A 27,344-nucleotide genomic window follows, 5' to 3' on the forward strand; every position below is an offset into this window, starting at 1 on the left:
CAAACCTAGTTAAATCCTCTTGATCGTGTGCCCACCTTCTCCTCCACGAGCAGTCCCACACAGAACATAGACAGAAGGGCGCGATGGAAGAAAAGGAAGGACACAAGCAGTACCGTAGTGCGGCGGATCTTCGAAGTACTCCCGGAAGTGCATGGCCGGAGGGATTCGTCGTCTCCGCCAATATCCGCAGCAGCTCCGTCGTCTCCGCCACCGCTGCAGCTCCGTAACTGCCACGATTCTGTTCTTGCCGAAAGATAGAAGGAGAGGAAAAAGGTGCCTTTCTGTAAATTTGTGAGGGCCATCTCATAAAAGGACCCAGCGCATAATTATTCTTTGTTTCCAGGACTTTACTACAAGAAAAAAAATCTAGTTGGCAGCCACGTCTCACATTCGGATTGTTTGGACTAAATTTGTCCAACCTATACAAGTTTAGGTACCTGCAGTGTCCACTTTGCAAGAAGTGGGACTAAAATGTAACTTAGGAGCAAGTTGTGGTACCAAATGTGTTAATACCTCTTTTTTCTTCATAAACTTTATATGCAGACAAACCCTATACTAAGAACGCCATCGTATTTATTGAATCCATTTAAAAAAAGGGAAAAGATAGGATTGATCTGACCAACATGCTATAAAAGAAAAAAAAAGATAAGCTCTTGCCATTCTGATAGGCCATTTGGCCAATTGTCCTTGGATATGGGAGCCGGTGAACCTTCACCCAATAAACATGGAGAAGCGTTTTCTCGTGATCTGAGCTAGGTGGTGCAAGTGTACAACATGTCATGAAATAGCCAGGTCTTGTTTTGTATCTAAATTATCTTGTAATTGGATCGATGAGCCCCTAGATTTCTTAACCAAACTCTCGTGAACAATGTAAATATTATTTGATATATATAAAAAGGCTAGCCATGATGGTCTTGACTGCAAAAAAGCTACCTATTGTCCTCGGATTGGGCAACCAATGAAACTTCACCCGATGAACCTGCAGAAACGTTTTCTCGCGATCTAGGAGCCGGGCGACACATCACCTCCTGAAATAGCTTAGTATTGTTTCGAGTCCAAATTATTTTAGAATTGGGTCGACAAGCCCCTAGCTTTTTTAACCAAACTCTGATGAATGATGTAACTATTATTTGATATTAATAAAGGTACTAGCTATGATGGTCTTCTCTTAAAAAAATTGATTTTGCCGATTGTCCTCGGATATGGGAGCCGGTGAGCCTTCACCCAATAATAGTTTAAAAAATGATTTGACTATTATTTTGGTCAATAAAATCTAGAATATACAAAAAATACCATTGCAAACCTTTTTTTAATAAAAAATATAATGGTATAGATTTTGTAGACATATTCACCGCTATTTATTGAATCTAATCAGAAAAAAAAGAAAAAAGATAAGGTACAGTCACCTTCAATTCACACGCTTGAGGTGACCAACATATACTATAAAAGAAAAGAAAAAGATAGGCTCTCCCCATTCTGATAGGCCATTTGGCCAATTGTCCTCGGATCTAGGAGCCGGTGAACCTTCACCCGATAAATGTGGAGAAGAGTTTTCTTGGGATCCGAGCTGGGTGGTACAAGGAGCTCATGAAATAGCCAAGTCTTTTTTCGAGTCTAAATTATTTTATAATTGGGTCGACGAGCCCCCTTGCTCTCTTAAACGAACTCTCATGAATGGTGTAACTATTATCATGAATGGAGTACGTAGTAGCTATGATGGTCTTCTTTCTCAAAAAAAATGCCAATTGTCCTCGGATCTAGGAGCCGGTGAGCCTTCACCCGATGAACCTGGAGGAGCTCTCTCGGGATCGGAGCTCGTGGGGTAGGAACCTGTCTGGCAAAACGAGTGGATGGTCTCCCGACGGGCTTTGACTTGTGCACCGCGTGAGTGTCAATTGCGTCGTGCCCAAACGGTTTCATGCATGGATAACTTCTTGCAGATTTGGGCAAGTATTAATCGTCTTTACTTCTCCTTAACTTGACAAACTTTATAACCAGACAGCCCCCATATGCTAATGCTAATTCAGAAAGGGAAAGCGATAAGGTGCGGTCACCTTCAATTCACAGGCTTGATCTGATCAACATACTGCTAAAAGAAAGATGGAGTAGGCTCTTGCCATTCTGATCGGCCATTTGGCCACAAAACCAGCAGCCCCTCTGCTAATTTTCGACCTCTTCTCCCCACTGACCGCGTTACATGTGTCCATGTCTGCTAGTAAACCGGAGCGAGATCGATCTCAATTATCAAAGGTCAAAGAAAAGAAAAAAGTATAGTCGCCGCGGTACGAGCGGGCGGAGAGAAGACGAGTGGCTGGCTTTGCCTCCCCTGCGGCTATAAGAAGAGGCCCCCGCCGGGCAGAAGAGCCCAGCAGCACATCGATACATACATAGATTCTTCCTCCTCGTCACTCACTCGTCCAAGAAGCCAACCACCAACCCAACTCCTCCACCACCACCTCCTCCAGTTCCAGCCTCCAGCAAGGTCCGTCCCCCTCCATACACTGCTCCATCCGTCTCCTCTTTTCCCCTCCTCTTTTCTCGCCTCCCTTTCGATTCAGTTCGTAGCTTGCAACTTTTTTTTTCTTTCTTTCTGGAAAGCATTTATCCCCCTGCATCTGCTTTGGATCACTTTTGGCCATCCTCTCCGTGGGGGCATGGCTCTCTCCCCCCATCTTTCTCTCTGTCTCTGCATGATGCATATCACAGGCTACAATTCTTGCGACCTGTCTGTGCCGACGACTAACTAATTTGGATTCGATCGTTCTCTTGCAGATGGACGCCGCCGTTGAGCGCCTCAAGACCGGCTTCGAGAAGTTCAAGACCGATGTCTATGAGTAAGCCCCTTCCCCTCCCTGTCAAGTGTCAATCCTGCCGCCGATAGAATTACTCCTCTGCCCGTTCCTCATGTTATGTTTCGATTTGAGACAAATTTGGTGATCCATCGGCTGATCCTATTCCTCTGTTTCTTCTTGGCAGCAAGCAGCCAGATATGTTCGAGCCGCTCAAGACCGGCCAGAAACCTAAGGTATGTACTAGTACATGCTTCCCCATCGTTTATCTCATCCGCAGAATGTTGTTGTCTCTAGCGCCTCTGTTTAGCTCGTAGAGTTCGTCAGGAAACGAGCTGTTCCGTAGTAGACTTGTGTGGATCGAGATATATTATATGGCCCACAGAACTCTATACGCGTCTAGCATAATTGGTCCTAGCGCGCAGCTGAAGAAATCCGTGTTCGCATTAGCAGGAAAAAGCCCTGCCGTCCCACCTCCGGCTAAGTCCAGGGGTGCCGTAGCATTTTCCCATTACGGTCAGAGAAGAGAATACTCTAGTTTCCTAGGGACCGTCGCAGTGTATATGAAACGGCTGTTTGTCCTAATTGCCTGTCCTGGCCGTCAGAGGGGACGGTTTGTCGTCATTTCCGAGCACTTGATACTAGGTTATGTGCAAACCTACTGCTAACCGCCAAGATGGCCTGATCTTGAGCTCCTGCCCCCATTAATCCCCACCTGTCCCTGTCCTGCATCGCCAGGAATACTGCCTCGTGCAGAGGTAACAAACAACTCCATGTGCGTCTCCATGATGTGATTTGGCTTATTGAGACGTCAGCGTCCCTATCACTTTGAGCGCTTGTGGACGATGGGGTAATAGAATAAGGTTCTTTTATCTCCTTTTCTGTTATATAGGAGGACTAGCAGCTAGGACGTTACGAACCTTGCAAGTACAAGAACAAGAATTTTTCTGGGATTCTCAATTGGCGTGCGCCGTAGTTGGTTGTTGAGGTTTTCTTGACGGAAGAAAATGGACCAACCATGTATGCGTGTTGAATTTCAAAGACCCAGATGTTTTCCCTTAAAATATAGGCGCCTCCTGGTTTTAGCTTTAGGAGTATGAAAATCGCTGGCCGGCTCCCTGCGTTATGGAACGCCGTAGTAGTTTGTTGATATTGGACCAATGTCGAACCCGTGTTGAATTTCAATGCGCAGCTCGTGTCTAGCCCTTGTTTTCATTTGAAAGTGGACAGCCGGCTCCTGTTTTTTACTTTGAAAATGTCTGGGAGTCTCCCTGCCATTATCCACCATCTTTTGATGATGTTCATTTCTTCGGAAGCTTCATCCATCATCTTGGCGCCTGCCGCGTCAGACCCCACACGCACAGCTAGCACACAAGAACCGTGAACCGCAAGTCTTGCTCGGGTATTAATGTACTTGGCTGAAAAAGGGCGTAACGCCATGGATAATAGTTGCTGCAGCTAGCGTGCCATGTCCATGTCCCTACCGTGGAGCTATCAGTTTGCGGACCACCCATCACAATGTGCTTGCACGTCTCACTCTTGCAAGCTTTACTGAACGTTTGGCGCGCATTTAGTTTGGCCGAAGCCTTTTGGGCGACTGGCTATTCTAATTCCAAGTGTGCTTATCACAATCTGGTTGGCATATGCCAGTCGACCCTTCTGAGATACGTAGTATGGGTTAAAGCTCAAGCCTACTTTACAGATAGGCGCCATACAATTGCAATCTCCTGTTCATACGAATCATAGCATCCGCTACTGATCATTCACGCCACAATGGCTGTCGAGCATCTTCACCGCTGGTCCCAATAGTTCTTCCAATAGAATTATTGGGGTGCTGGTTATATTTTAGGCTCACACCGATAGCCTTTTTAATCCGTTGATACAGTTTGGAGTTTAATAAAACATTGGCAGCCCCTATGCATAAGGGTTGGGTTGGGAGCGCCGACACCTAACGCCACGTCGAATACCGCTCAAAGGTCCCATGTAGCAGCCACATGGCCAAAACCCTATTTATTCCGCAATTTTACCCTCCACTCCATTCTCCGCCCTCCGCTCCCAGTTTTCAGCTATAGCTCCAATACATGCTTAGAGCACATACCCCCTCTTGCAACCATCGCCACCAGCATGCCTTCAAAGAAGAAGGCGAAGACGACGGATAAGCCGCGCAAGGCGGCCTTGAAGGTGAAGCTGATGGACATCACAGATTAAGCTTGGTAGGCCGAGAGCACATGGTGTCGGCTCATGATATTGACGGGAAAGGCATTGTAAGACCAACGGGGTCTAACAGGCTGGTCTATTGGAACCACAGGTGATGATGGTCCCTTCCCAAATGAAGAAAACAAGTGCCCACTGAATAATAATGCACTCGCGTCACTTTTCATCGTCTATTTAGGGACGCTGGTGGAGATGTTCTAATCTTCTAAGTTGCAAATTGCAGATTGTGGGCCTGACTTTGTTTCTTGCTGATACAGTGGGTGGTCCGGTCTTGATTACCCAGAAGAAGTCATGGCTAGAACATGGTTACTGGTGTCCTGTCACAATCAAGTTTTTGTTCTCTATTTTTCGTGTGGATAAACAATATCTTCAGTTGGGTTGGAAACCTGCGTAGACTACGGTCCCGTGCCACGGAACCTCCCTGTCACCTGACTTTCTGCCTCCTGTACGTTTCCAGTTATTTCTGGTTTTCTCGAGCCCGGCCGGCCGCCCGTGACCCTCCCTCCCATGGATTACTCAAAGTGGTCAGAAAACAGCGGAGGAGACAGGTCAAAAGCGGCAGGCTTTAGCGCAAAGCGGTGTCAGAAACGTGTACTCCACCTATCACCGTATCAGCGCATCTGCTTATTTATTCTTTTTTTCTTGTTACTACCCCACCCTCCCTCCTACTTGCGCCACTGCCAGCCGAAAGGCCGTCCACCATTCTTGAACGGCTTATCTGCTTATCATTAACAATGAGACAATCGAATTATCAGCGTCTGGTTAGTGGAACTGAGTATCTTCTTTTTTCCCTCCATTGACCTAATGGTTATTTTCTACGTGCAGTACATGGTGTTCGCGTGCGCCGACTCGCGGGTGTGCCCGTCGGTGACCCTGGGGCTCGAGCCCGGCGAGGCCTTCACCGTCCGCAACATCTCCGCCATGGTCCCGCCCTACTGCAAGGTGCGCACTCGTCGGTTTATATTCCGGCCGGTGGCCGCTAGCTCGCCCACCTTCATTACTGACGTGTTTTTCTCCTCCCTGCTGCAGAACAAGTACGCCGGTGTTGGGTCCGCCATCGAGTACGCCGTCTGCGCTCTCAAGGTCAACTCTCTCTCCCTCGGTGCTGTCACTTCCAGTTACATATAGTATAGTAGTGTGATGAGGCATTGCACTAGTGATTGGGGAAAGGAAGCTTTGAACATGATCCAAGATCCGGTGCCAAATAATGGTGTTAGAAAATGTCCTGATAGTTGTTAACGTGTATTCATGGACTTGTGCAGGTTGAGGTCATCGTCGTGATTGGCCACAGCCGCTGCGGTGGAATCAAGGCGCTCCTGTCGCTCAAGGATGGCGCCGACGACTCATTGTATGTCTAGTTTAGTAAAACACCTCAATTCTCGCCCACCGTTGCTGAATCTGTTTCTAAATCGAGCCTTCTGCCTTTTCTCAGCCACTTCGTCGAGGACTGGGTCAGGATCGGCTTCCCCGCCAAGAAGAAGGTGCAGAAGGAGTGCGCCGAGATGTCCTTCGAGGACCAATGCGCCGCCTTGGAAAAGGTATGATACTTTCAGCAGCTCGCCGGAAAACGGTCGACCCGATCGAGGTTTTTTACATTGCTCCGCTGACAAGGAAACGTTCTCCGGTCTCTATCTGCAGGAGGCCGTCAACGTGTCCCTCCAGAACCTCAACACCTACCCCTTCGTCAAGGACGCCCTGGCCGCCGGAACCCTCAAGCTCGTCGGCGGCCACTACGACTTCGTCTCCGGCAAGTTCGACACGTGGGAGCTCTAGATCTTCCCGTGCGTCGGTTAACCCCTCCTACACATACATATACGTACGTATACATATGCCAAGATATCTTCCCCACCGACCGACCGACCGATCGACGTGGATGCAGTGCCATGGAGTGCGTGCTTGTTATTTTTTGCAGTGCCGGATGCCGGATGGCTCGATGTGAATTTGTAATAAGCCATAGTGTTGTTTCTACTCTTTTCTGACGCCCGGCTGTACGAGTGATGCATAATTTGATCGCCTTGTGATCGAAAGACATCATATATAATTATTTTAATAATATTTTCGCCGAGAGTTTTACCTTTTCTTGCTTTGCTCCTATGGCTTTGCTTATGTTGTGTACCTCTTCCAGACTATGGCTTAATGATCGATGTAGATCACCCAACCCAAGAGTATGCATAGCCTAAGTATATCTTCGGTAGGCATAACGAACTGGTACAGGCAGGAGAAACATAGAGGTGACTCGTGAGGCTCCTAAAATGCATCTAGAGCTTAGTCTTTCTCACCACGTCACCGGTTCGCTCTGTTCTCAGGGGTTATGAAGGCACGGCAGACCATGGCCGCTCGCTGTCCGGAAGGTTTTTGTTTGTTTTAAAGGTTTTTCTAGTGTCTTTTCAAGATGGTGAGGCAACGGTTACCTTTTCGAGTTAGAATAAGATCCTTCTCATTCTATCCTGGTTCTTGTGGTGCATCAAGAGATGGCGGAGGCCGCGTGAAGTTGTGCGTCCCGCAGATCTTTTGGGATTCATTCGGTTTTTGTGCTCATTGGTATGGTTTCAGGTTTGAATCTTCCGATATATGAGATCTCATCTTTGGCGATGGTTGATTCTTGATCTGGTGCGTTGGTCCTTTGGGACTTGGGGCCATCCCCAACAGTGACCCCCAAACGGACCAACGCGTCCCGTTTCTGTCCGTGCACATAAAATGAGTCCTAGAGGTAGGGAGCAAACAGACATCAGTCGGCTTTTTTGTCCATTCGGCCGCATACTGGGAGCAATTTTGCGGTGAAACGGACATGAAAGATTCCATCATATGTCCGCGTCCTTGTCCATCCCCTCTCTCCTACCCCACCCATCACCCTCCCACCACTCCCTCTCCTCTCTCGTCTATCCTCTTCTCTCATTTTTTCCCGATGTGTGTCATTCCTGGTAGTTCTCGATGTGCCGCCCTCCGTTCTTCAGCAGCGACCTCCCCTCCGGCGCCGCCCTTCGGTCTTCAACGACAGCCTCCCCTCAAGCACCGCCCTCCGGCACGACAGCTGCTTTACACCCTCCTCCTTCATGCAGCGCTCAAGGACACCACCGTCGCTCCCAGTACCTCCTCCTTTCCTCAGTACATTGTGAACACCCTCACACACTCCTCAACACATCACGATGCTACACCATCCATGAAGCTCAACACGCTTGCCTCCACGTCGTCCCCGCCTTGCATCGGTCGACGTCCTAGACGATGATGAGTAGGAGATGGCGTGGGCTTGCCGATGTTGGGCAGGCCGTAGAGGAAGTAGCTCTGACGGACACACGTGCCTTGAGGTCCGGGTCCATGGCCACCGTGTCGAGCGTGGTCGGGTGCCTGAATAGTGCTAGTGTAACATCCCAGGTTTTAGGACAAACGCGGGGTAGATTTAGAAAAGGGTTGTGCATTCCATCGCAAAACGGGGGAAATTTTCGTGCCTCAGTGCATAAAACCTAAGGGGGTCGAGGTTTCTCCCTCGTTACAACTAGGGTTTAGTGCGGTGAGAATGCGAAAAAGTTCAACATGATCTCTTTTGAACCTATGGTTTTTGTGATGCAAATTTGAAACGAAATTCAAATTGAAAATTTGAATCCTCATCAAACATAATAATATTTATCTTGGAATTCACATATATTCTATTAATTCAAATCATAAAAATAAATAAGAACATAAGAAATGGAATTATTTGAATTCAAATAGGAGAAGAAGTAATTGAATAAATACAAATTCAAATCTCAATGGAGAAAACTTGAGCTTTATTAATAAATAGACATGTTACATTGTCTTTACAATATCCTTTATATAAAAGAATAATAACCAAAAGAATAAAAATGAAATTACAAGAATGTGTTACAAAAATGAAATCCTAAACTAAAAACCTAGCTACAACCTTGATTCTTCATTTCTTGATCATTCTTCTTGTCCTTGATCATTTGTAAACAAACAAAAAGGGAGAGCAGTAATAAAAACAAGTAGCAATGCGCAGTCATATTCACCACAGGGATAATATCAACCATGGCCGAGCTAATCCATTGACTCAACCCCTCACGCCCAAGAAGCTTATTCATTGTGTGATTCGCCACACACGCAGCTCACTCAAAGGGTGAAAGCCCTCACACACACATGACAGTCATATAACTTGTTGTCGACCAAGCAAGTACACATCACTTGCTATAAAAGAAAAAGTAACAATAGCTAGTGCAATCCATTGACATCCACATAGTGGAATAGCACAAAACAACTAGTTCATCAAGATAACCACACAGTCCATCCAGTTCATCACCAAACAACCACAAAATCCGCACCATGGTGAAGTAGGTCAAGATCCAACACAGGAGCTAGGGGGATCAGGCAAGCCAATCAAGAAACCCACTACATGAACACACAAGATAGAGGAGCAATTCTGCTGAAAACACGTTAGTCCGCGTTAGTTGTATTCAAAACACACAAGATAGAGGGCAAACAACAACAAAAGTGTTCGGGCAAGTAGATACGTTTTGAACGTATCAATGGCCATCAACTCACTCTTATGATAATTAATTTTCATTCCAGCCAGCTAAAAAGTGAGTGTCCATTTTGGATTAATTGCATTCCTTTCATCTTTCACCAAGAAGAGGAGAGTATCATCTGCATATTGCAGGCTAACAACCCCTTCAGGGATTAGATGTGGACAAAGCCCTCTAATCATGCCACAATCTGACCCTTTGATTAACATTTTAGGAAAGACATCTAGTACAAAATTAAATAGCAAGAGGGCAAAGGGATCACCATGTCTTAAACATTTGCTAGTTAAAAAGAAATCACCCTCTACATTCCTAAGTGATTTGCTTAATCAAGGAGATGATTTTAGTACCAAAGCGTCTAAGAGAAATGATTTCATTAAGAAAATAAAGATTCTCCTTATCATAAGCCTTTTCATAATCTATTCTAAAGACTAAACCTTGCTACTTCTTCCTATGTACTTCATGATTTTTTTCATGGGCAATAACAACACTGTCAAATATAAATCTGTCATTTATAAAAGCAGATTGTTGATAATCATTTTCACATGTTACTACATGTATCTTGCATCTTCTATCTTGTGTTGCTTGCATCTTGTCATATAGGTAAATTCACATAGTTGCATATCGATCTACAGAATTTACCTTCTATGTCAACCCTAAATTGAAAAAGAATTAAAATTTGGTTAGCACTTGTTCACTCCCCCCTCTAGGTGCCCATACGATCCTTTCAGGATTCCTCGGCATAAGAGCCAAAGACATCTTCTTTGATTTCTTGCTCAGTGAAAACTTTTTCTAGATCTACAAGCTCTTGAGCAATTACTTTTTCCTCGGGAGGAAAGAAGTCACTTCCTAATGTAATATCAGGTCTTTCCTCTTTCCTAAAGAGGTTTTTATAGTAATCAGTAGAAATTTTAAGCATACCTTTTTTAGTTACATGGGCCTCTAAAACATTTGTCCTTTTTTTCTTCTCCTCTGGTTAGCAGCATGGAAATATGAGGTATTTTTATCCCCTTTCATGATTTGTTTATCTGTAGATCTCTGCCTGGATTTTGTTTCTTATATAATCCAGTAAAGATTAATTCTCTAAGGATAATATCCAATCTAGTTCTACCAGCATCAAAAAGAGGATGAGTCTCTGACATGATGTCCAAAGCATAATATTCTCCCATCAGCTTTTTCTTATGTTTTCTAATATCTGCTTCTAGGTTAGAAGTCCACCCTCTAGCTATCCTTCTAAAAAAAATTTATCATGCCAATTATCCATAGCACTCTTATTCCCTCTATGTAGTGCCCATGCCTTAGCCACCACTTCTCGAAAGTTAGGCCTAGTGATCCACCACTTTTCAAATGTAAAGCTACTCTTCCTGAAAATTTGATCAACACGAGACTCCTAGATTAGGAGTATGATCGCTGCCCATCCTAGAGAGTGCTCTAGCATGAGCTAGGGGAAACATGGACTCTAATTCAGTAGTACAATATTTTTGTCCATGATTAAATTCTCCTAATTATTAGCCTAGCTAGGTGAACGCTCTACTAGAAAGCCCTAATTCTACCAAGGCCTAGAGATCAATATATGGATTAAACTTGTCTACCCATTTCAAATCGATGACACCATTATTATTATCTATATGATATCTACCTAAATTAAAATCACCACCAATAATTGCAGGCCTATCCCAATTAAGGAACAATACATGTAATTCTGGTATAAAATCATTCTTTTTTCCTCATAGGGATATCCATATACAATAGTTATTCTAACCACCACATCCATGATTTTATTTCTAGCTACTACACTAACAGAGTAGTTTTTCACGTCCCAAGCTATAACATCAAATAAATCTAGATTAATACAATCCCTCCTGTCAGATGGTAGATGGTTCCAGTAGAAGTTTCTGTTTCCAAACACATTTAAAAACAAAATAAAAATTGTTGAACTGTTGTCTCTTTGTTTCCAAGAATTCAACATAGTCTAGTTGAAGAGGCAGAATATTATCATCAATATACTTATTCCTAAGGAGCTTGCCCCGTTTATTCCTAGTCACATAAATCCACACATTCTCACCCCTATCATCTAACTTATGATATGTATTATACTGATTAGGAGTTTTTGGAGATCCTGCATCTACCTCATCTCTACCATTATGTCTAGAAGTAATAGTAGGGTTATCAGACTGACTAAACTCATATAAGAACTTATCACTATTGATCTGTACATTAATTTCTACTACAATTTTCTCATACATATCAACAAATTCATCTACATGTAAAACATTAAAATGGTTTGAATGGATTATACCTAACATTTTGTTGGCAACACCGAGATTAGCCAGGGCATGTTGTCGTTGGCTCTTCTTTGTATAAAAGATATACACATGATAACGCCTGACCTTGGCTCGGTGACGCCATGACGGACGACGAGGTGGTGGAGTGCCATGTCGGCAGCGGAGGGAGGGGTGGGGGCGGGTTGCAAGGGGAAACCCTAGGTCCCCTTATCCTCACCTCTCGGTGGCCGACGGTGGAGGGATGGCTTTCGGCTGCGGCGGTGCCTGATGACGCGTAAAGCACACGCCCGTTGGGAACCCTAAGAGGAAGGTGTGATGCGTGCAGCGGCAAGTTTTCCCTCAGTAAGAAACCAAGGTTATCGAACCACTAGGAGTCAAGAAGCACGTGAAGGTTGATGGTGGCGGAGTGTAGTGCGGCGCAACACCAGGGATTCCGGCGCCAACGTGGAACCTGCACAACACAATCCAAATACTTTGCCCCAACTTAACAATGAGGTTGTCAATCTCACCGGCTTGCTGTAACAAAGGATTAGATGTATAGTGTGGAAAATGATGTTTGTATGCGAAGAACAGTAAAGAATAATGTTTGCAGTAGATTGTATTCGATGTAAAAGAATGGACCGGGGTCCACAGTTCACTAGTGGTGTCTCTCCAATAAGAAATAGCATGTTGGGTGAACAAATTACAGTTGGGCAATTAACAAATAAAGAGGGCATGATAATGCACATACTTATCATGATGAGTAGTGTGAAATTCAATTGGGCATTACGACAAAGTACATAGACCGCTATCCAGCATGCATCTATGCCTAAAGAGTCCACCTTCAGGTTAGCATCCGCACCCCTTCCAGTATTAAGTTGCAAACAACAGACAATTGCATTAAGTATGGTGCGTAATGTAATCAACACAAATATCCTTAGACAAAGCATTGATGTTTTATCCCTAGTAGCAACAACACATCCACAACCTTAGAACTTTCTGTCACTGTCCCAGATTAAATGGAGGCATGAACCCACTATCGAGCATAAATACTCCCTCTTGGAGTTACAAGTATCAACTTGGCCAGAGCCTCTACTAGCAACGGAGAGCATGCAAGATCATAAACAACACATATATGATAGATTGATAATCAACATAACATAGTATTCCATATTCATCGGATCCCAACAAACACAACATGTAGCATTACAAATAGATGATCTTGATCATGTTAGGCAGCTCACAAGATCGAACAATGATAGCACATGAGGAGAAGACGACCATCTAGCTACTGCTATGGACCCATAGTCCAGGGGTGAACTACTCACACATCAATCCGGAGGCGATCATGGTGATGAAGAGTCCTCCGAGAGATGATTCCCCTCTCCGGCAGGGTGCCGGAGGCGATCTCCTGAATCCCCTGAGATGGGATTGGCGGCGGCGGCGTCTCTGGAAGGTTTTCTGTATCGTGGCTCTCGGTACTGGGGTATTCGCGACGAAGGCTTTAAGTAGGCGGAAGGGTAGGTTTAGAGGCGGCGCGAGGGCCCCACACGCCAGGGCAGCGCGGGCCCCCTCCTGGCCGCGCGGCCCTAATGTGGCGGCGCCTCGTCGCCCCACTTCGTAATCCTTTCGGTCTTCTGGAAGCTTCGTGGAAAAATAAGACCCTGGGCGTTGATTTCGTCCAATTCCGAGAATATTTCCTTTGTAGGATTTCTGAAACCAAAAACAGCAGAAAACAACAACTGGCTCTTCGGCATCTTGTCAATAGGTTAGTGCCGGAAAATGCATAAATATGACATAAAGTGTGTATAAAAAATGTGAGTATCATCATAAAAGTAGCTTGGAACATAAGAAATTATAGATACGTTTGAGACGTATCAAGCATCCCCAAGCTTAGTTCCTACTCGTCCTCGAGTAGGTAAACGATAACAAAGATAATTTTTGAAGTGACATGCTATCATAATCTTGATCAATACTATTGTAAGCATATGTAATGAATGAAGTGATTCGAAACAATGGTAAAGACAATGATTAAACAACTGAATCATATAGCAAAGACTTTTCATGAATAGTACTTTCAAGACAAGCATCAATAAGACTTGCATAGGAGTTAACTCATAAAGCAATAGATTCTTAGTAGAAAGTTTTGAAGCAACACAAAGGAAGATATAAGTTTCAGCGGTTGCTTTCAACTTCAACATGTTTATCTCATGGATAATTGTCAACACAAAGTAATATGATGAATGCAAATAAGCAAGTATGTAAGAATGAATGCACAGTTAACACAAGTGTTTGCTTCTAAGATGGAAGGAAGTAGGTAAACTGACTCAACGTAAAGTAAAAGAATGGCCCTTCGTAGAGGGAAGCGGGGATGAAATCATGTGCTAGAGCTTTTCAAGTTTTGAAATCATATAGAGAGCATAAAACTAAAATTTTGAGAGGTGTTTGTTGTTGTCAACGAATGGTAGTGGGCACTCTAACCCCCTTGCCAGACAGACCTTCAAAGAGCGGCTCCCATGATTATTTTTATTTTTGGGTGACACTCCTTCCAACCTTTGCTTTCACAAGCCATGGCTAACCGAATCCTCGGGTGCCTTCCAACAATCACATACCATGAAGGAGTGTCTATTTATTTTAGTTTTATTTAGGTGACACTCCTCCCCACCTTTGCTTTCTCAAGCCATGGCTAACCGAATCCTCGGGTGCCTTCCAACATTTCACATACCATGGAGGAGTGTCTATTAAGGTTAATTAATTTGGGGCTGGGAACCCCATTGCCAGCTCTTTTTGCAAAATTATTGGATAAGCGGATGAAGCCACTAGTCCATTGGTGAAAGTTGTCCAACAAGATTGAAAGATAAAACACCACATACTTCCTCATGAGCTATAAAACATTGACACAAATAAGAGGTAATAACTTTTGAATTGTTTAAAGGTAGCACACGAAGTATTTACTTGGAATGACAGAAAATACCATGTAGTAGGTAGGTATGGTGGACACAAATGGCATAGTTTTTGGCTCAAGGATTTGGATGCACGAGAAGTAATCCCTCTCAATACAAGGCTTAGGCTAGCAAGGTTATTTGAAGCAAACACAAGTATGAACCGGTACAGCAAAACTTACGTAAGAACATATTGCAAGCATTATAAGACTCTACACTGTCTTCCTTGTTGTTCAAACCCTCACCAGAAAATATCTAGACTTTAGAGAGACCAATCATGCAAACCAAATGTCAACAAGCTCTACAGCATTTCTTCACTAATAGGTGCAAAGTACATGATGCAAGAGCTTAAACATGAGCACAACAATTTCCAATTGTCAAATTATTCAAGACATTATACCAATTACCACATGTAGCACTTTCTGTTTCCAACCATATAACAATTAACGAAGCAGTTTCAACCTTCGCCATGAACATTAAGAATAAAGCTAAGAACATATGTGTTCATATGCAACAGCGGAGCGTGTCTCTCTCCCACACAATGAATGCTAGGATCCAATTTTATTCAAACAAAACAAAAAAAACAAGAACATAAAGACGCTCCAAGTAAAGCACATAAGATGTGACGGAATAAAAATATAGTTTCACTAGAGGTGACCTGATAATTTGTCGATGAAGAAGGGGATGCCTTGGGTATCCCCAAGCTTAGATGATTGAGTCTTCTTAAAATATGCAGGGATGAACCACGGGGGCATCCCCAAACTTAGAGTTTTCACTCTCCTTGATCCTATTATATCATCCTCCTCTCTTGATCCTTGGAAACTTCCTCCACACCAAACTCAAAACAAACTCATTAGAGGGTTAGTGCATAATAAAAAATTCACATATTCAGAGGTGACATAATCATTCTTAACACTTCTGGACATTTCACAAAGCTACTAAAAGTTAATGGAACAAAGAAATCCATCAAACATAGCAAAACAGGCAATGCGAAATAAAAGGCAGAATCTGTCAAAACAGAACAGTCTGTAAAGACGAATTTTTCTGGGGCACTAAACTTGCTCAGATGAAAATGCTCAAATTGAATGAAAGTTACGTACATATCTGAGGATCACTCACGTAAATTGGCAGATTTTTCTGAGTTACCTACAGAGAATAATACTCAAATTCGTGACAGCAAGAAATCTGTTTCTGCGCAGTAATCCAAATCTATTATGAACCTTACTATCAAAGACTTTACTTGGCACAACAATACAATAAAATAAAGATAAGGAGAGGTTGCTACAGTAGTAACAACTTCCAAGACTCAAATATAAAATAAAAGTGCAGAAGTAAAATAATGGGTTGTCTCCCATAAGCGCTTTTCTTTAACGGCTTTCAGCTAGGCGCAGAAAGTGTGAATCAAGTGTTATCAAGAGATGAAGCATCAACATCATAATTTGTTCTAATGATAGAATCAAAAGGTAACTTCATTCTCTTTCTAGGGAAGTGTTCCATACCTTTCGTGAGAGGAAATTGATATTTAATATTACCTTCCTTCATATCAATAATTGCACCAACAGTTCGAAGAAAAGGTCTTCCCAAAATAATGGGACAAGATGCATTGCATTCAATATCCAAGACAACAAAATCAACGGGGACAAGGTTATTGTTAACCGTAATGCGAACATTATCAATCCTCCCCAAAGGTTTCTTTGTAGAATTATCAGCAAGATTAACATCCAAATAACAATTTTTCAATGGTGGCAAGTCAAGCATATTATAGATTTTCTTAGGCATAACGGAAATACTTGCACCAAGATCACATAAAGCATTACAATCAAAATCATTGACCTTCATCTTAATGATGGGCTCTGATACGTCCAAAACGTATCTACTTTCCCGAACACTTTTGCTATTGTTTTGCCTGTAATTTGTGTATTTTGGATGCAACTAACACGGACTAACGCTGTTTTTAGCAGAACTGCTCTGGTGTCTCGTTTTTGTGCAGAAATCCAACTTTCAGGAAAATCCTCAGAATTTATGCAGAAGGTCCTATTTTCCCAGAATATTGGCGGAGCCAGAAGGGCAAGCCAGGTGGAGGCCCGAGGGCCCCACACCATAGGGCGGCGCGGCCCAGGAGGGGCCCGCGTGTCCCTACCGTGTGGTGGCCTCGGTCAGCCTCCGACGCCCTCCTTCGGACTATTTATTGCCTTCAACCTAAAAACGCACGGGGAGAAGTCGAAGTCGCCAGAAAGCCTCCAGAACGCCGCCACATCGCGAAACTCCGTCTCGGGAGCCAGAAGTCTCCGTTCTGGCACTCCGCCGGGACGGGGAATTGGAGGAGATCATCGCCATCATCACCACCGACGCCTCTCCATCAACCAGCCATGTTTCCCCCATCCATGTGTGAGTAATTCCCCCGCTGTAGGCCGAAGGGGATGGTAGGGATTGGATGAGATTGGTCATGTAATAGCATAAGATTGTTAGGGCATAGTGCCTAGTGTCCGTAATTGTTACTTTGATGATATTGTTGCAACTTGCTATGCTTAATGCTTGTCACTAGGGCCCGAGTGCCATGATCTCAGATCTGAACATGTTATTGTTTCATCATGATATTCATTGTTTTATGATCTTACCTGCAAGTTGTATACACATGTCGCTGTCCGGAACCAATGGCCCCGAAGTGACAAGAATCGGGACAACCGGAGGGGATGGTAGTGATGTGAGGATCACATGTGTTCACGGAGTGTTAATGCTTTGCTCCGGTACTCTATTAAAAGGAGTACCTTAATATCCAGTAGATTCCCTTGAGGCCCGGCTGCCACCGGCTGGTAGGACAAAAGATGTTGTGCAAGTTTCTCATTGCGAGCACGTACGACTATAATTGGAACACATGCCTATTGATTGCTTTGTACTTGGACACCGTTTTATTATTATCTGCAAATGCCCTGCTATGATTGTTACATGAGTTTCTCTCATCCATGCAACGCCCGTTATCCGTCCCCGTGCCTACAGTATTTTAATCCTGCTGTTTACTATAATCACTACTGCTGTCTCTGTTACTCTGCTGTTGTTATTTCACTACTGCTACTGCTATAAAACTGTTACTACTGATAAACTCTTGCGAGCAAGTCTGTTTCCTGGTGCAGCTGAATTGACAACTCCGCTGTTAAGGCTTTCAAGTAATCTTTGTCTCCCCTTGTGTCGAATCAATAAACTGGGTTATACTACCCGCGAAGACTGCTGCGATCCCCTATACTTGTGGGTCATCAAGACTGTTTTCTGGCGCCGTTTCCGGGGAGCGTAGCTTTATTTGGAAGTTCACTTGGATTGATATTGTTCGCTGCAAATTCTTCATCATGGGTAAAACTCGCGATCCTAAAGTCGCCATATTACCATCCACTACAAGAAAAGGTACAACTCTGAGTACCTCTGCTACTCTTGATTCACCATCTGTGATAAGTCAACTTGTTTCACCGCCGCAAGCTTCACTTGCTGGTACTTCTGCTGAATCTGAAAACTCTCATAATATTGATAATGTTTCTGCTGTGCTTGATGATAGTGGTTCATTGGGATCCTTTCTAGATGCTACAATTGCTAGGTCTAGACAAATTGAAAATGCTGAAACTCCTAATGAAAATGCCACTACACCTGTTAATTCACCTGAACTTGATTATTCTAGTGATGATCCTGATGAGGATTATGTGGAACTTAATGATGATTTTATTAATAGATGCAATGCTACTGCTGATGCAAGAAAAATTAAAAAGTTTCTCACACAATATACTGTTAGACATAAGTTATCTCCTGATCCTAAATTTGCCACATCTCCTATATGCATTAAGGATAAAGATTATGATTTTTCTCTTGATCTATCTCATATAGCTATTGTAGAGAAAGCACCCTTTTGTGGTACTGAAAAAGAAAGTGCTGTAGAACACATGATTGAACTTTCTTCTATGAGTAGCTTGTTTTCTGATGATGTCAAGATGCGTACTTACTTTGTCGCTAAAATTTTTCCTTTCTCATTAAAGGATGATGCTAAAACTTGGTATAATAATTTACCTCCTGGTTTTATTAAAAGTCCAACTGATTTGTGTGATGTTTTCTTTCGAAAGTACTTTCCTGCTAGTGCTCAACATATTGCTTTACAGAAAATTTATAGGTTTGACCAGGGAGATGAAGAGAAATTGCCTGAGGCGTGGGCAAGATTTTTTTCTCTTATCAGAGCTCGACCTGGACATGATTTAGAAAAGAATGATTTACTTGATATATTTTATAGTGGACTAACCATTGAATCTAGAGCATATTTGGATAGTTGTGCTGGTTGTGTTTTCAGGAAAAGAACTCCAGACGAAGCTGAAGAATTATTGGCTAGAATAAGCCGGAATCATGATGATTGGAATACACCTGAACCAACTCCAACGCCAATATTGAAGAAGAGGGCTTTAATTGAATTGAATGATGAAGATATGAGGGAAGCTAAGAAGTCGCTCAAAGGGAAAGGTATTAAATCCGAAGATGTGAAGAATCTACCTCCCATAGAAGATATATGTGAGATAATTCCCCCTTCACCCATGATTGAGGTAAACTCTCTTCAACGCTTTACTAGGGAAGATATTCCGTATTCGAAACCTCCTGCGCAATGCTTAGATTAGTTTGATAATTATATTGTTAAGCAAGAAAATTTTAATATGAGAGTAGAGAATCATCTAATGGAAAATTCTCAAGCTTTTAGCGATTTGCATGATATTGTGGAGAGAACCTCCAATGATGTTAAGATGCTTGTTAAACATTTTCAAATGATTCAAACTCAAATTGATCAACTCACTAAAGTGCAAAATGACTTGCTAAATAATAATTCTAAAGAGAAACATGCTTATGAAGTAACAACTAGAGGTGGTGTCTCTACCCAGGATCCTCTCTATCCTGAAGGGCATCCCAAAAGAATTGAACAAAATTCTCAACGAATTGAACCTAGTGCTCCTTCTAAGAAGAAAAAGAAGAAGAAACATAAAAATGTTGTAGAATCCTCTGAACCTGTTAATGATCCTAATAGTATATCTATTTCCGATGCTGAAACTAAAAGTGGTAATGAACATGATAATGATAATGATAACGATAAGAATGATGCTTCTGATAAAGAAGAGGTAGAAGATGAACCTGAAAAGCATGCTAAAAATAAAAAGTATACTAAAGAAGATTTTATTGCTAAGAAACATGGTAATGAAAGAGAACCTTGGGTGCAAAAGCAAATGCCTTTTCCTGCTAAGAAACTAAAATCAAAGGAAGAAGAACACTATAATAAATTTTGTGATTGGATGAAACCTTTATTCTTGCAAATCCCTTTGACTGATGCTATTAAATTGCCTCCTTATTCAAAGTATATGAAAGTTATTGTTACTAACAAAAGGAAAATCCCCAATGAGGAAATTTCCACTATGCTTGCTAATTACTCTTTCAATGGCAAAGTGCCAAAGAAGTTGGGCGACCCAGGTATACCTACTATTCCTTGTTCTATTAAGAATAATTATGTTAAAACTGCTCTATGTGACTTGGGAGCCGGTGTTAGTGTTATGCCTTTTTCTCTTTATAAGAGACTTTATTTAGATAAGTTGATACCTACTGATATATCTTTGCAAATGGCTGATAAATCTACTGCTATTCCTGTTGGTATATGTGAGGATGTTCCTGTTCAAGTTACTAATAACTGCTTGATATCAACTGATTTTGTTGTGTTGGAAATGCCTGAAGATGATAATATGTCTATTATTTTTGGGAGACCTTTTCTTAACACCGCAGGGGCTGTTATTGATTGCAATAAAGGAAAGGTTACTTTCAATGTTGATGATAAGGAGCATACCGTTTATTTCCCCAAGAGGATTGATAAAGTATGTGGAGTCAATACTATTTCTAATGTGAGAACTATCAAAGTTGGAACTATTGATTGTCCTATATATGAGCCTAAAGAAGGTTATCAAAATCTTATGATTGGATCAATATCAATACAATTCAAGGTAACATGATTGATTTGAGGTTTATTTCTTCATATGCTATGTAAAATTTATTTGGTGGCAAGACTTGATCAACCTTGTTAACAAATACCTTTTATATGCATAGAGGAGGTAAACAACATCTCTTTCTCCCTCCACTTGTTTTACTTGCTGTAGCACTTTTGATTTGCAAAGTTCATTAGTTTATTAGAGATTTTAAAAAATTTCCTGGCCAGTAATAATAAACTTAATGCCCAGAAATGTGCATTTTTCAAAGTTTTCAAAAAATTCACAAAAACTATACCGTTGGTCCTATTTTTCTAAAATGCACCTGCGAGCACCTGGAGATGACCTGTGGGGCACCCCAGGGTGGCACCCCACAGGCTGGCGCGGCCAGCAAGGGGGGCGCGCCACCCTGGCGTGTGGGCCCCCCTTTGCCCCACTTTAGCATCTCTTCCTCCCAGACTCTTCTCTCTCCCGAAAAAATCGACACTAGCTTCCTCTCACTCGCGTTTTTGCTCAAGAGCTCAGGATTTTTCGATCTCTTTGCTCAGCCCAGATTTCTGTCTGAAATTTGGTACATTTGCTCTCCGGTATGTGACTCCTCCGATTATCCAAGTAGAATTTTGTTTGGTTGAGTATATCTTGAATATTTTGCTGCTGTAGGTAACATGTTTAGTGAGCTTGCATGCTTGTTCTAAGTTGTATAAACTAGTTTTGATGCATGATTAGTACTCTAGCAAGTTCCTATAGTAGTTCCCCTTGATTATATGTCACCAAATCAAATTTTATATTGTTTGTTGAAAATTTCAGAAAATGGAGTGGAATAAATATCAACTAAACCAACAAGAATTGGAGGTGCAACAAGTCATGAGAGTGAACCGCGAAGAGGGAGTATACCCCTCTTACTACCCGTGCACAGATTTCATGAGAAGCGCAGGAATATTGGAAGATGTTCAGAATCTAATTTCTCGTGCAGGGTTGAATAATTTTGTTGATGGAGAACCATGCCAATATGCAAAATTGACTATGTCTGCTGTGCAGGATTTTAAGTTTAATTGGTCGCGATCTAACCCCATGGTTCAGTATAAGATTTATAATAAAACTGTCAACTTGCCATTCAGTGATTTTTGTACAGCAATTAGAGTACCGCAATGGGGGTCATGCGAGAAGATAAGGGGATCTCCGCGAGAGCTCTTAAGCCTCTTCGAGATGATTTGTCATGGGAGGATTTTCTCAGACGATGGTGTCACAGAAGGTGCACTGAATGCACACATAGAGGGAGGAGGCCCTCATGCAAGAGACAATGTGGAGGAGGCCGAGGAACACCTCGACTCATCATCCGATGCAGCAAGTTCCTCGCATCAACATTTTGGGCATGTGGAGCCTCCACGCTTTTCTTCTGCACAGGAACCTTACTATGACTACGCCATGCATTATCCACCGGCGAGGAACAGCGACCCTCGCTGGGGTTGAACTCCACTTAGGCCAAAAGCCTAAGCTTGGGGGGAGGTATACCGGCATCACTCATTCTTTGCATATTATGGTTGCTGGATACTTCTATATACTTGTTTAGTTGCTTTGAGTGGTTTTCTAATGAGAGGAAGATGATATTTGGGGAAGTGCTGCCTGAAAACAGATTCTGGACTATTACCGAAAAAATTCCCAAAAATAGAAAGAACAGTATTTTGCGAAGCCAATTTTTGTGCATGTTCCCCAGGTTGTTATCTAACTTTCATTAGTTGAACACTTTTCGATTTGAGCAGTGGAATAATTTCTTAAAAATCGAGTACTGTACTGCTGTCAAGTTTGACGAATTTCTGCTGCTTTGTGTTTATGTGAGTCTTCTAGTTTGCTATTTTTTGTTTTTGCTTTGTTTCTTTCCCAAAACACAAAAAGACCAAAAATATTTCTGTTGTTTCTCTTCATCATTTGTTTGTTTTGGTTTATTGCATTTATTTTGCTTTATTTGCTATTGCTAGTTTGCTATAAGAAAACCCAAAAAGATTTTGCTTTGTTTGCTTGTTTCCTTTTGTTCTTGTTTCCAATTCGAAAACATCAAAAATATTTGCTGTTCTTTCTTTGGTTTGTAAAGTTCATCATGAGTTCAATGGTCTTCGGTGGCTGGAGCATGGTTTTCATTTCATATTATCCAAGCTACACAAGTGAAAGGCAATAATGACGATCTAAGACAATTGGATTGTGGTGAAAGGCTGGTATGAACTCTATTTGTTTTTATTTTTGTACATATACTCATCCATGTGAGCATGCTTAGTTGGTTCATGTGAGGTATATGTCATTTGAGAAAGTCTAGTAGTTCATGATCTCTCATGTTTAGCTCCAATTTATTAATATGAGTAGCATGTCATGGATGTTTGCTTGCATTGTTTTATTCATAAGTAGGTATGGCATTGTGGTATCCTCCTCTGAATGATTCATTTATATCGACTTGGCACATGCTCACGCATGCTTATGACTGAACAAAAGTCAATTAAGCCTCGATGATTTATATTGCTTCAGAGTTCTTGTATCACTTTTACGCCTCCGTTAATTTATTTTGCCGCAAGCATGATTATGACAGTTACTGCTCTCTTGATTTGTCGCTCCCCAGTCTATTGCTAGCCTTCACTTGTACTGAGCGGGAACGCTGCTCGTGCTTCCAAACACCTGAAAACCAAGTTGTTCCAAAGTGTCCACCATAAATACCTATGCATGGCATTTCGAACCATTCGAAGTAAATTCTCATGCGCTACCTTTAAAACCTTCAAAATGCTTCTCAATTTGTGTTAATGTTTCATAGCTCATGAGGAAGTATGTGGTGTTTAACTTTCAACCTTGTCATTTACTCTTGACGGACTTTCATATGGACTAGTGGCACATCCTCTTATCCAATAATTTTGCAAAAAGAGCTGGCAATGGGATTCCCAGTCCCGAATTAATTAACCTAAATAGACACTCCCCCATGGTATGTGATTGTTGGACAGCACCCGAAGGATTCGGTTAGCCATGGCTTGTGTAAGCAAAGGTTGGGGGGAGTGTCATCATAATAAAACTAAAATAAAAAGGCACTCCTTCATGGTATGAGATTGTTGGCAGGCACCCGAGGATTCGGTTAGCCATGGTTTGTGAAAGAAAGGTTGGAAGGAGTGCCACCTAAACATAAAAATAATTCATGGGAGCCGCTCTTGGGAGTCCGGTTGGCGAGGTAGTTGGTGTACCCACTACCATTCGTTGACAACAACAAACACCTCTCAAAATAATTTTACTCCTGTTTTAAAAAAAATAAAAAGCTCTAGCGCATGTTAATCCCTGCTTCCCTCTGCGAAGGGTCAATCTTTTATTTTTGTGTTGTGTCTCCATTCTTTCTTTGAGCACTATCTTGAGAGCACAACTGTCATTCTTAGTATAATATGCTTGTCCCAAAATATGATTGATTGCGGTTTAACTTTGATGCTTTTATCTTTGACAATCACTATTTCTAGTCTTTCTATGAACTTCAGAGGTGCCTGGGCATTTATGTTTTGCTGATCAAATATGGGCAAGCGAGATACCACTTTATCATACTCTCTTATGAACATTGCAATCCTGCTTATATACATGATTCATGATGCTTATTATTAATTGTTGGTACCTCTCCATGATTGACATAGCTGTTAGATGATCTTATTTGCATGTATCTCATTATGAACTGCCTAAGTGTTAGCCATAGCATGAGAATATATACATCATATGAGCAAATGTGTTCGTGAAAGTTCTTTTATCGCTCAGTTGTTAACTGAATTGCTTGAGGACAAGCAATAAGCTAAGCTTGGGGGGAGTTGATACGTCCAAAACGTATCTACTTTCCCGAACACTTTTGCTATTGTTTTGCCTCTAATTTGTGTATTTTGGATGCAACTAACACGGACTAACGCTGTTTTCAGCAGAACTGCTCTGGTGTCTCGTTTTTGTGCAGAAATCCAACTTTCAGGAAAATCCTCGGAATTTATGCAGAAGGTCCTATTTTCCCAGAATATTGGCGGAGCCAGAAGGGCAAGCCAGGTGGAGGCCCGAGGGCCCCACACCATAGGGCGGCGCGGCCCAGGAGGGGCCCGCGCGGCCCTACCGTGTGGTGGCCTCGGTCAGCCTCCGATGCCCTCCTTCGGACTATTTATTGCCTTCGACCTAAAAACGCACGGGAAGAAGTCGAAGTCGCCAGAAAGCCTCCAGAACGCCGCCACATCGCGAAACTCTGTCTCGGGAGCCAGAAGTCTCCGTTCTGGCACTCCGCCGGGACGGGGAATTGGAGGAGATCATCGCCATCATCACCACCGACACCTCTCCATCAACCAGCCATGTTTTCCCCATCCATGTGTGAGTAATTCCCCCGCTGTAGGCCGAAGGGGATGGTAGGGATTGGATGAGATTGGTCATGTAATAGCATAAGATTGTTAGGGCATAGTGCCTAGTGTCCGTAATTGGTACTTTGATGATATTGTTGCAACTTGCTATGCTTAATGCTTGTCACTAGGGCCCGAGTGCCATGATCTCAGATCTGAACATGTTATTGTTTCATCATGATATTCATTGTTTTATGATCTTACCTGCAAGTTGTATACACATGTCGCTGTCCGGAACCAATGGCCCCGAAGTGACAAGAATCGGGACAACCGGAGGGGATGGTAGTGATGTGAGGATCACATGTGTTCACGGAGTGTTAATGCTTTGCTCCGGTACTCTATTAAAAGGAGTACCTTAATATCCAGTAGATTCCCTTGAGGCCCGGCTGCCACCGGCTGGTAGGACAAAAGATGTTGTGCAAGTTTCTCATTGCGAGCACGTACGACTATAATTGGAACACATGCCTATTGATTGCTTTGTACTTGGACACCGTTTTATTATTATCTGCAAATGCCCTGCTATGATTGTTACATGAGTTTCTCTCATCCATGCAACGCCCGTTATCCGTCCCCGTGCCTACAGTATTTTAATCCTGCTGTTTACTATAATCACTACTTCTGTCTTTGTTACTCTGCTGCTGTTATTTCACTACTGCTACTGCTATAAAACTGTTACTACTGATAAACTCTTGCGAGCAAGTCAGTTTCCAGGTGCAGCTGAATTGACAACTCCGCTGTTAAGGCTTTCAAGTAATCTTTGTCTCCCCTTGTGTCGAATCAATAAATTGGGTTATACTACCCGCGAAGACTGCTGCGATCCCCTATACTTGTGTGTCATCAGGCTCCCAACCATCTTCTAACTTCCTAGGAATAGAAGTTTCAAGTTTTAATTTATCTTCTCTAGCTTTTATGAGAGCATTTGTAATATGTTTTGTAAATGCCAAATTTATAGCACTAGCATTAGGACTTCTAGCAAGTTTTTGTAAGAACTTTATAACTTCAGAGATGTGACAATCATCAAAATCTAAACCATTATGATCTAAAGCAATGGGATCGTTGTCCCCAATATTTTAAAAAAATTCAGCAGTTTTATCACAAGCAGTTTCAGCAGTTTTAGCAGTTTCAGACAGTTTTGCACACTTTGCATTAGGAGTAGAAACATTGCCAACACCAATTATTTTACCATTGATAGTAGGAGGTGTAGCAACATGTGAAGCATTATCCTTACTAGTGGTGGTAATAGTCCAAACTTTAGCTACATTGTTGTCTTTAGCATTTTCTTCTTTTTCCCACCTAGCACGCAATTCAGCCATCAATCTAATATTTTCATTAATTCGAACTTGGATGGCGTTTGCTGTAGAAAATGACTTAATATCTTTATTTTCATTAGGCATAACTTTCAATTTCAAAAGATCAACATCAGCAGCAAGACTATCAACTTTGGAAGCAAGAATATCAATTTTACCAAGCTTTTCTTCAATAGATTTGTTAAAAGCAGTTTGTGTACTAATAAATTCTTTAAGCATGGCTTCAAGACCAGAGGGTACATTCCTATTATTGTTGTAAGAATTACCATAAGAATTACCATAACCATTACTATTATGAGGACGATATGGCCTATAGTTGTTACCAGAATTATTCCTATAAGCATTGTTGTTGAAATTATTATTTTTAATGAAGTTCACATCAACATGTTCTTCTTGAGCAACCAATGAAGCTAAAGGAACATTATTAGGATCAACATTAGATCTACCATTCACAAGCATAGACATAATAGCATCAATCTTATCACTCAAGGAGGGGGTTTCTTCAATAGAATTTACCTTCTTACCTTGTGGAGCTCTTTCCGTGTGCCATTCAAAGTAATTAATCATCATATTATCAAGAAGCTTTGTTGCGGCGCCTAGAGTGATGGACATAAAAGTACCTCCGGCAGCTGAATCCAATAGGTTCCGCGAAGAAAAATTCAATCCTGCATAAAAGGTTTGGATGATCATCCAAGTAGTTAGTCCATGGGTAGGGCAATTCTTGACCAAAGATTTCATTCTTTCCCATGCTTGGGAAACATGCTCATTATCCAATTGCTTAAAATTCATTATGCTACTTCTCAAAGATATAATTTTAGCAGGAAGATAATATCTACCAATGAAAGCATCCTTACATTTAGTCCATGAATCAATACTATTCTTAGGCAAAGATAGCAACCAATCTTTAGCTCTTCCTCTTAATGAGAAAGGAAACAATTTTAATTTTATAATGTCACCATCTAC

General features: G+C 42.1%; 1 protein-coding gene across 1 annotated transcript; it reads left to right on the forward strand.

Moving 5' to 3' along the window:
* The first annotated feature begins 2,320 nt into the window (after nt 1-2,320).
* On the forward strand, nt 2,321-7,083 carry LOC139829671 (carbonic anhydrase, chloroplastic). The gene is made up of 8 exons (XM_051369162.2): nt 2,321-2,482; nt 2,773-2,834; nt 2,977-3,025; nt 5,829-5,945; nt 6,033-6,086; nt 6,266-6,351; nt 6,436-6,541; nt 6,642-7,083. The coding sequence occupies exons 2-8, from the start codon at nt 2,773-2,775 to the stop codon at nt 6,774-6,776; spliced, it is 609 nt and encodes a 202-aa protein (XP_051225122.1). The 5' UTR covers nt 2,321-2,482; the 3' UTR covers nt 6,777-7,083.
* Nucleotides 7,084-27,344: the final 20,261 nt, after the last annotated feature.

Source organism: Lolium perenne, chromosome 3 (assembly GCF_019359855.2).
Source record: "Lolium perenne isolate Kyuss_39 chromosome 3, Kyuss_2.0, whole genome shotgun sequence".
NCBI classification, from domain to species: domain Eukaryota; kingdom Viridiplantae; phylum Streptophyta; class Magnoliopsida; order Poales; family Poaceae; genus Lolium; species Lolium perenne.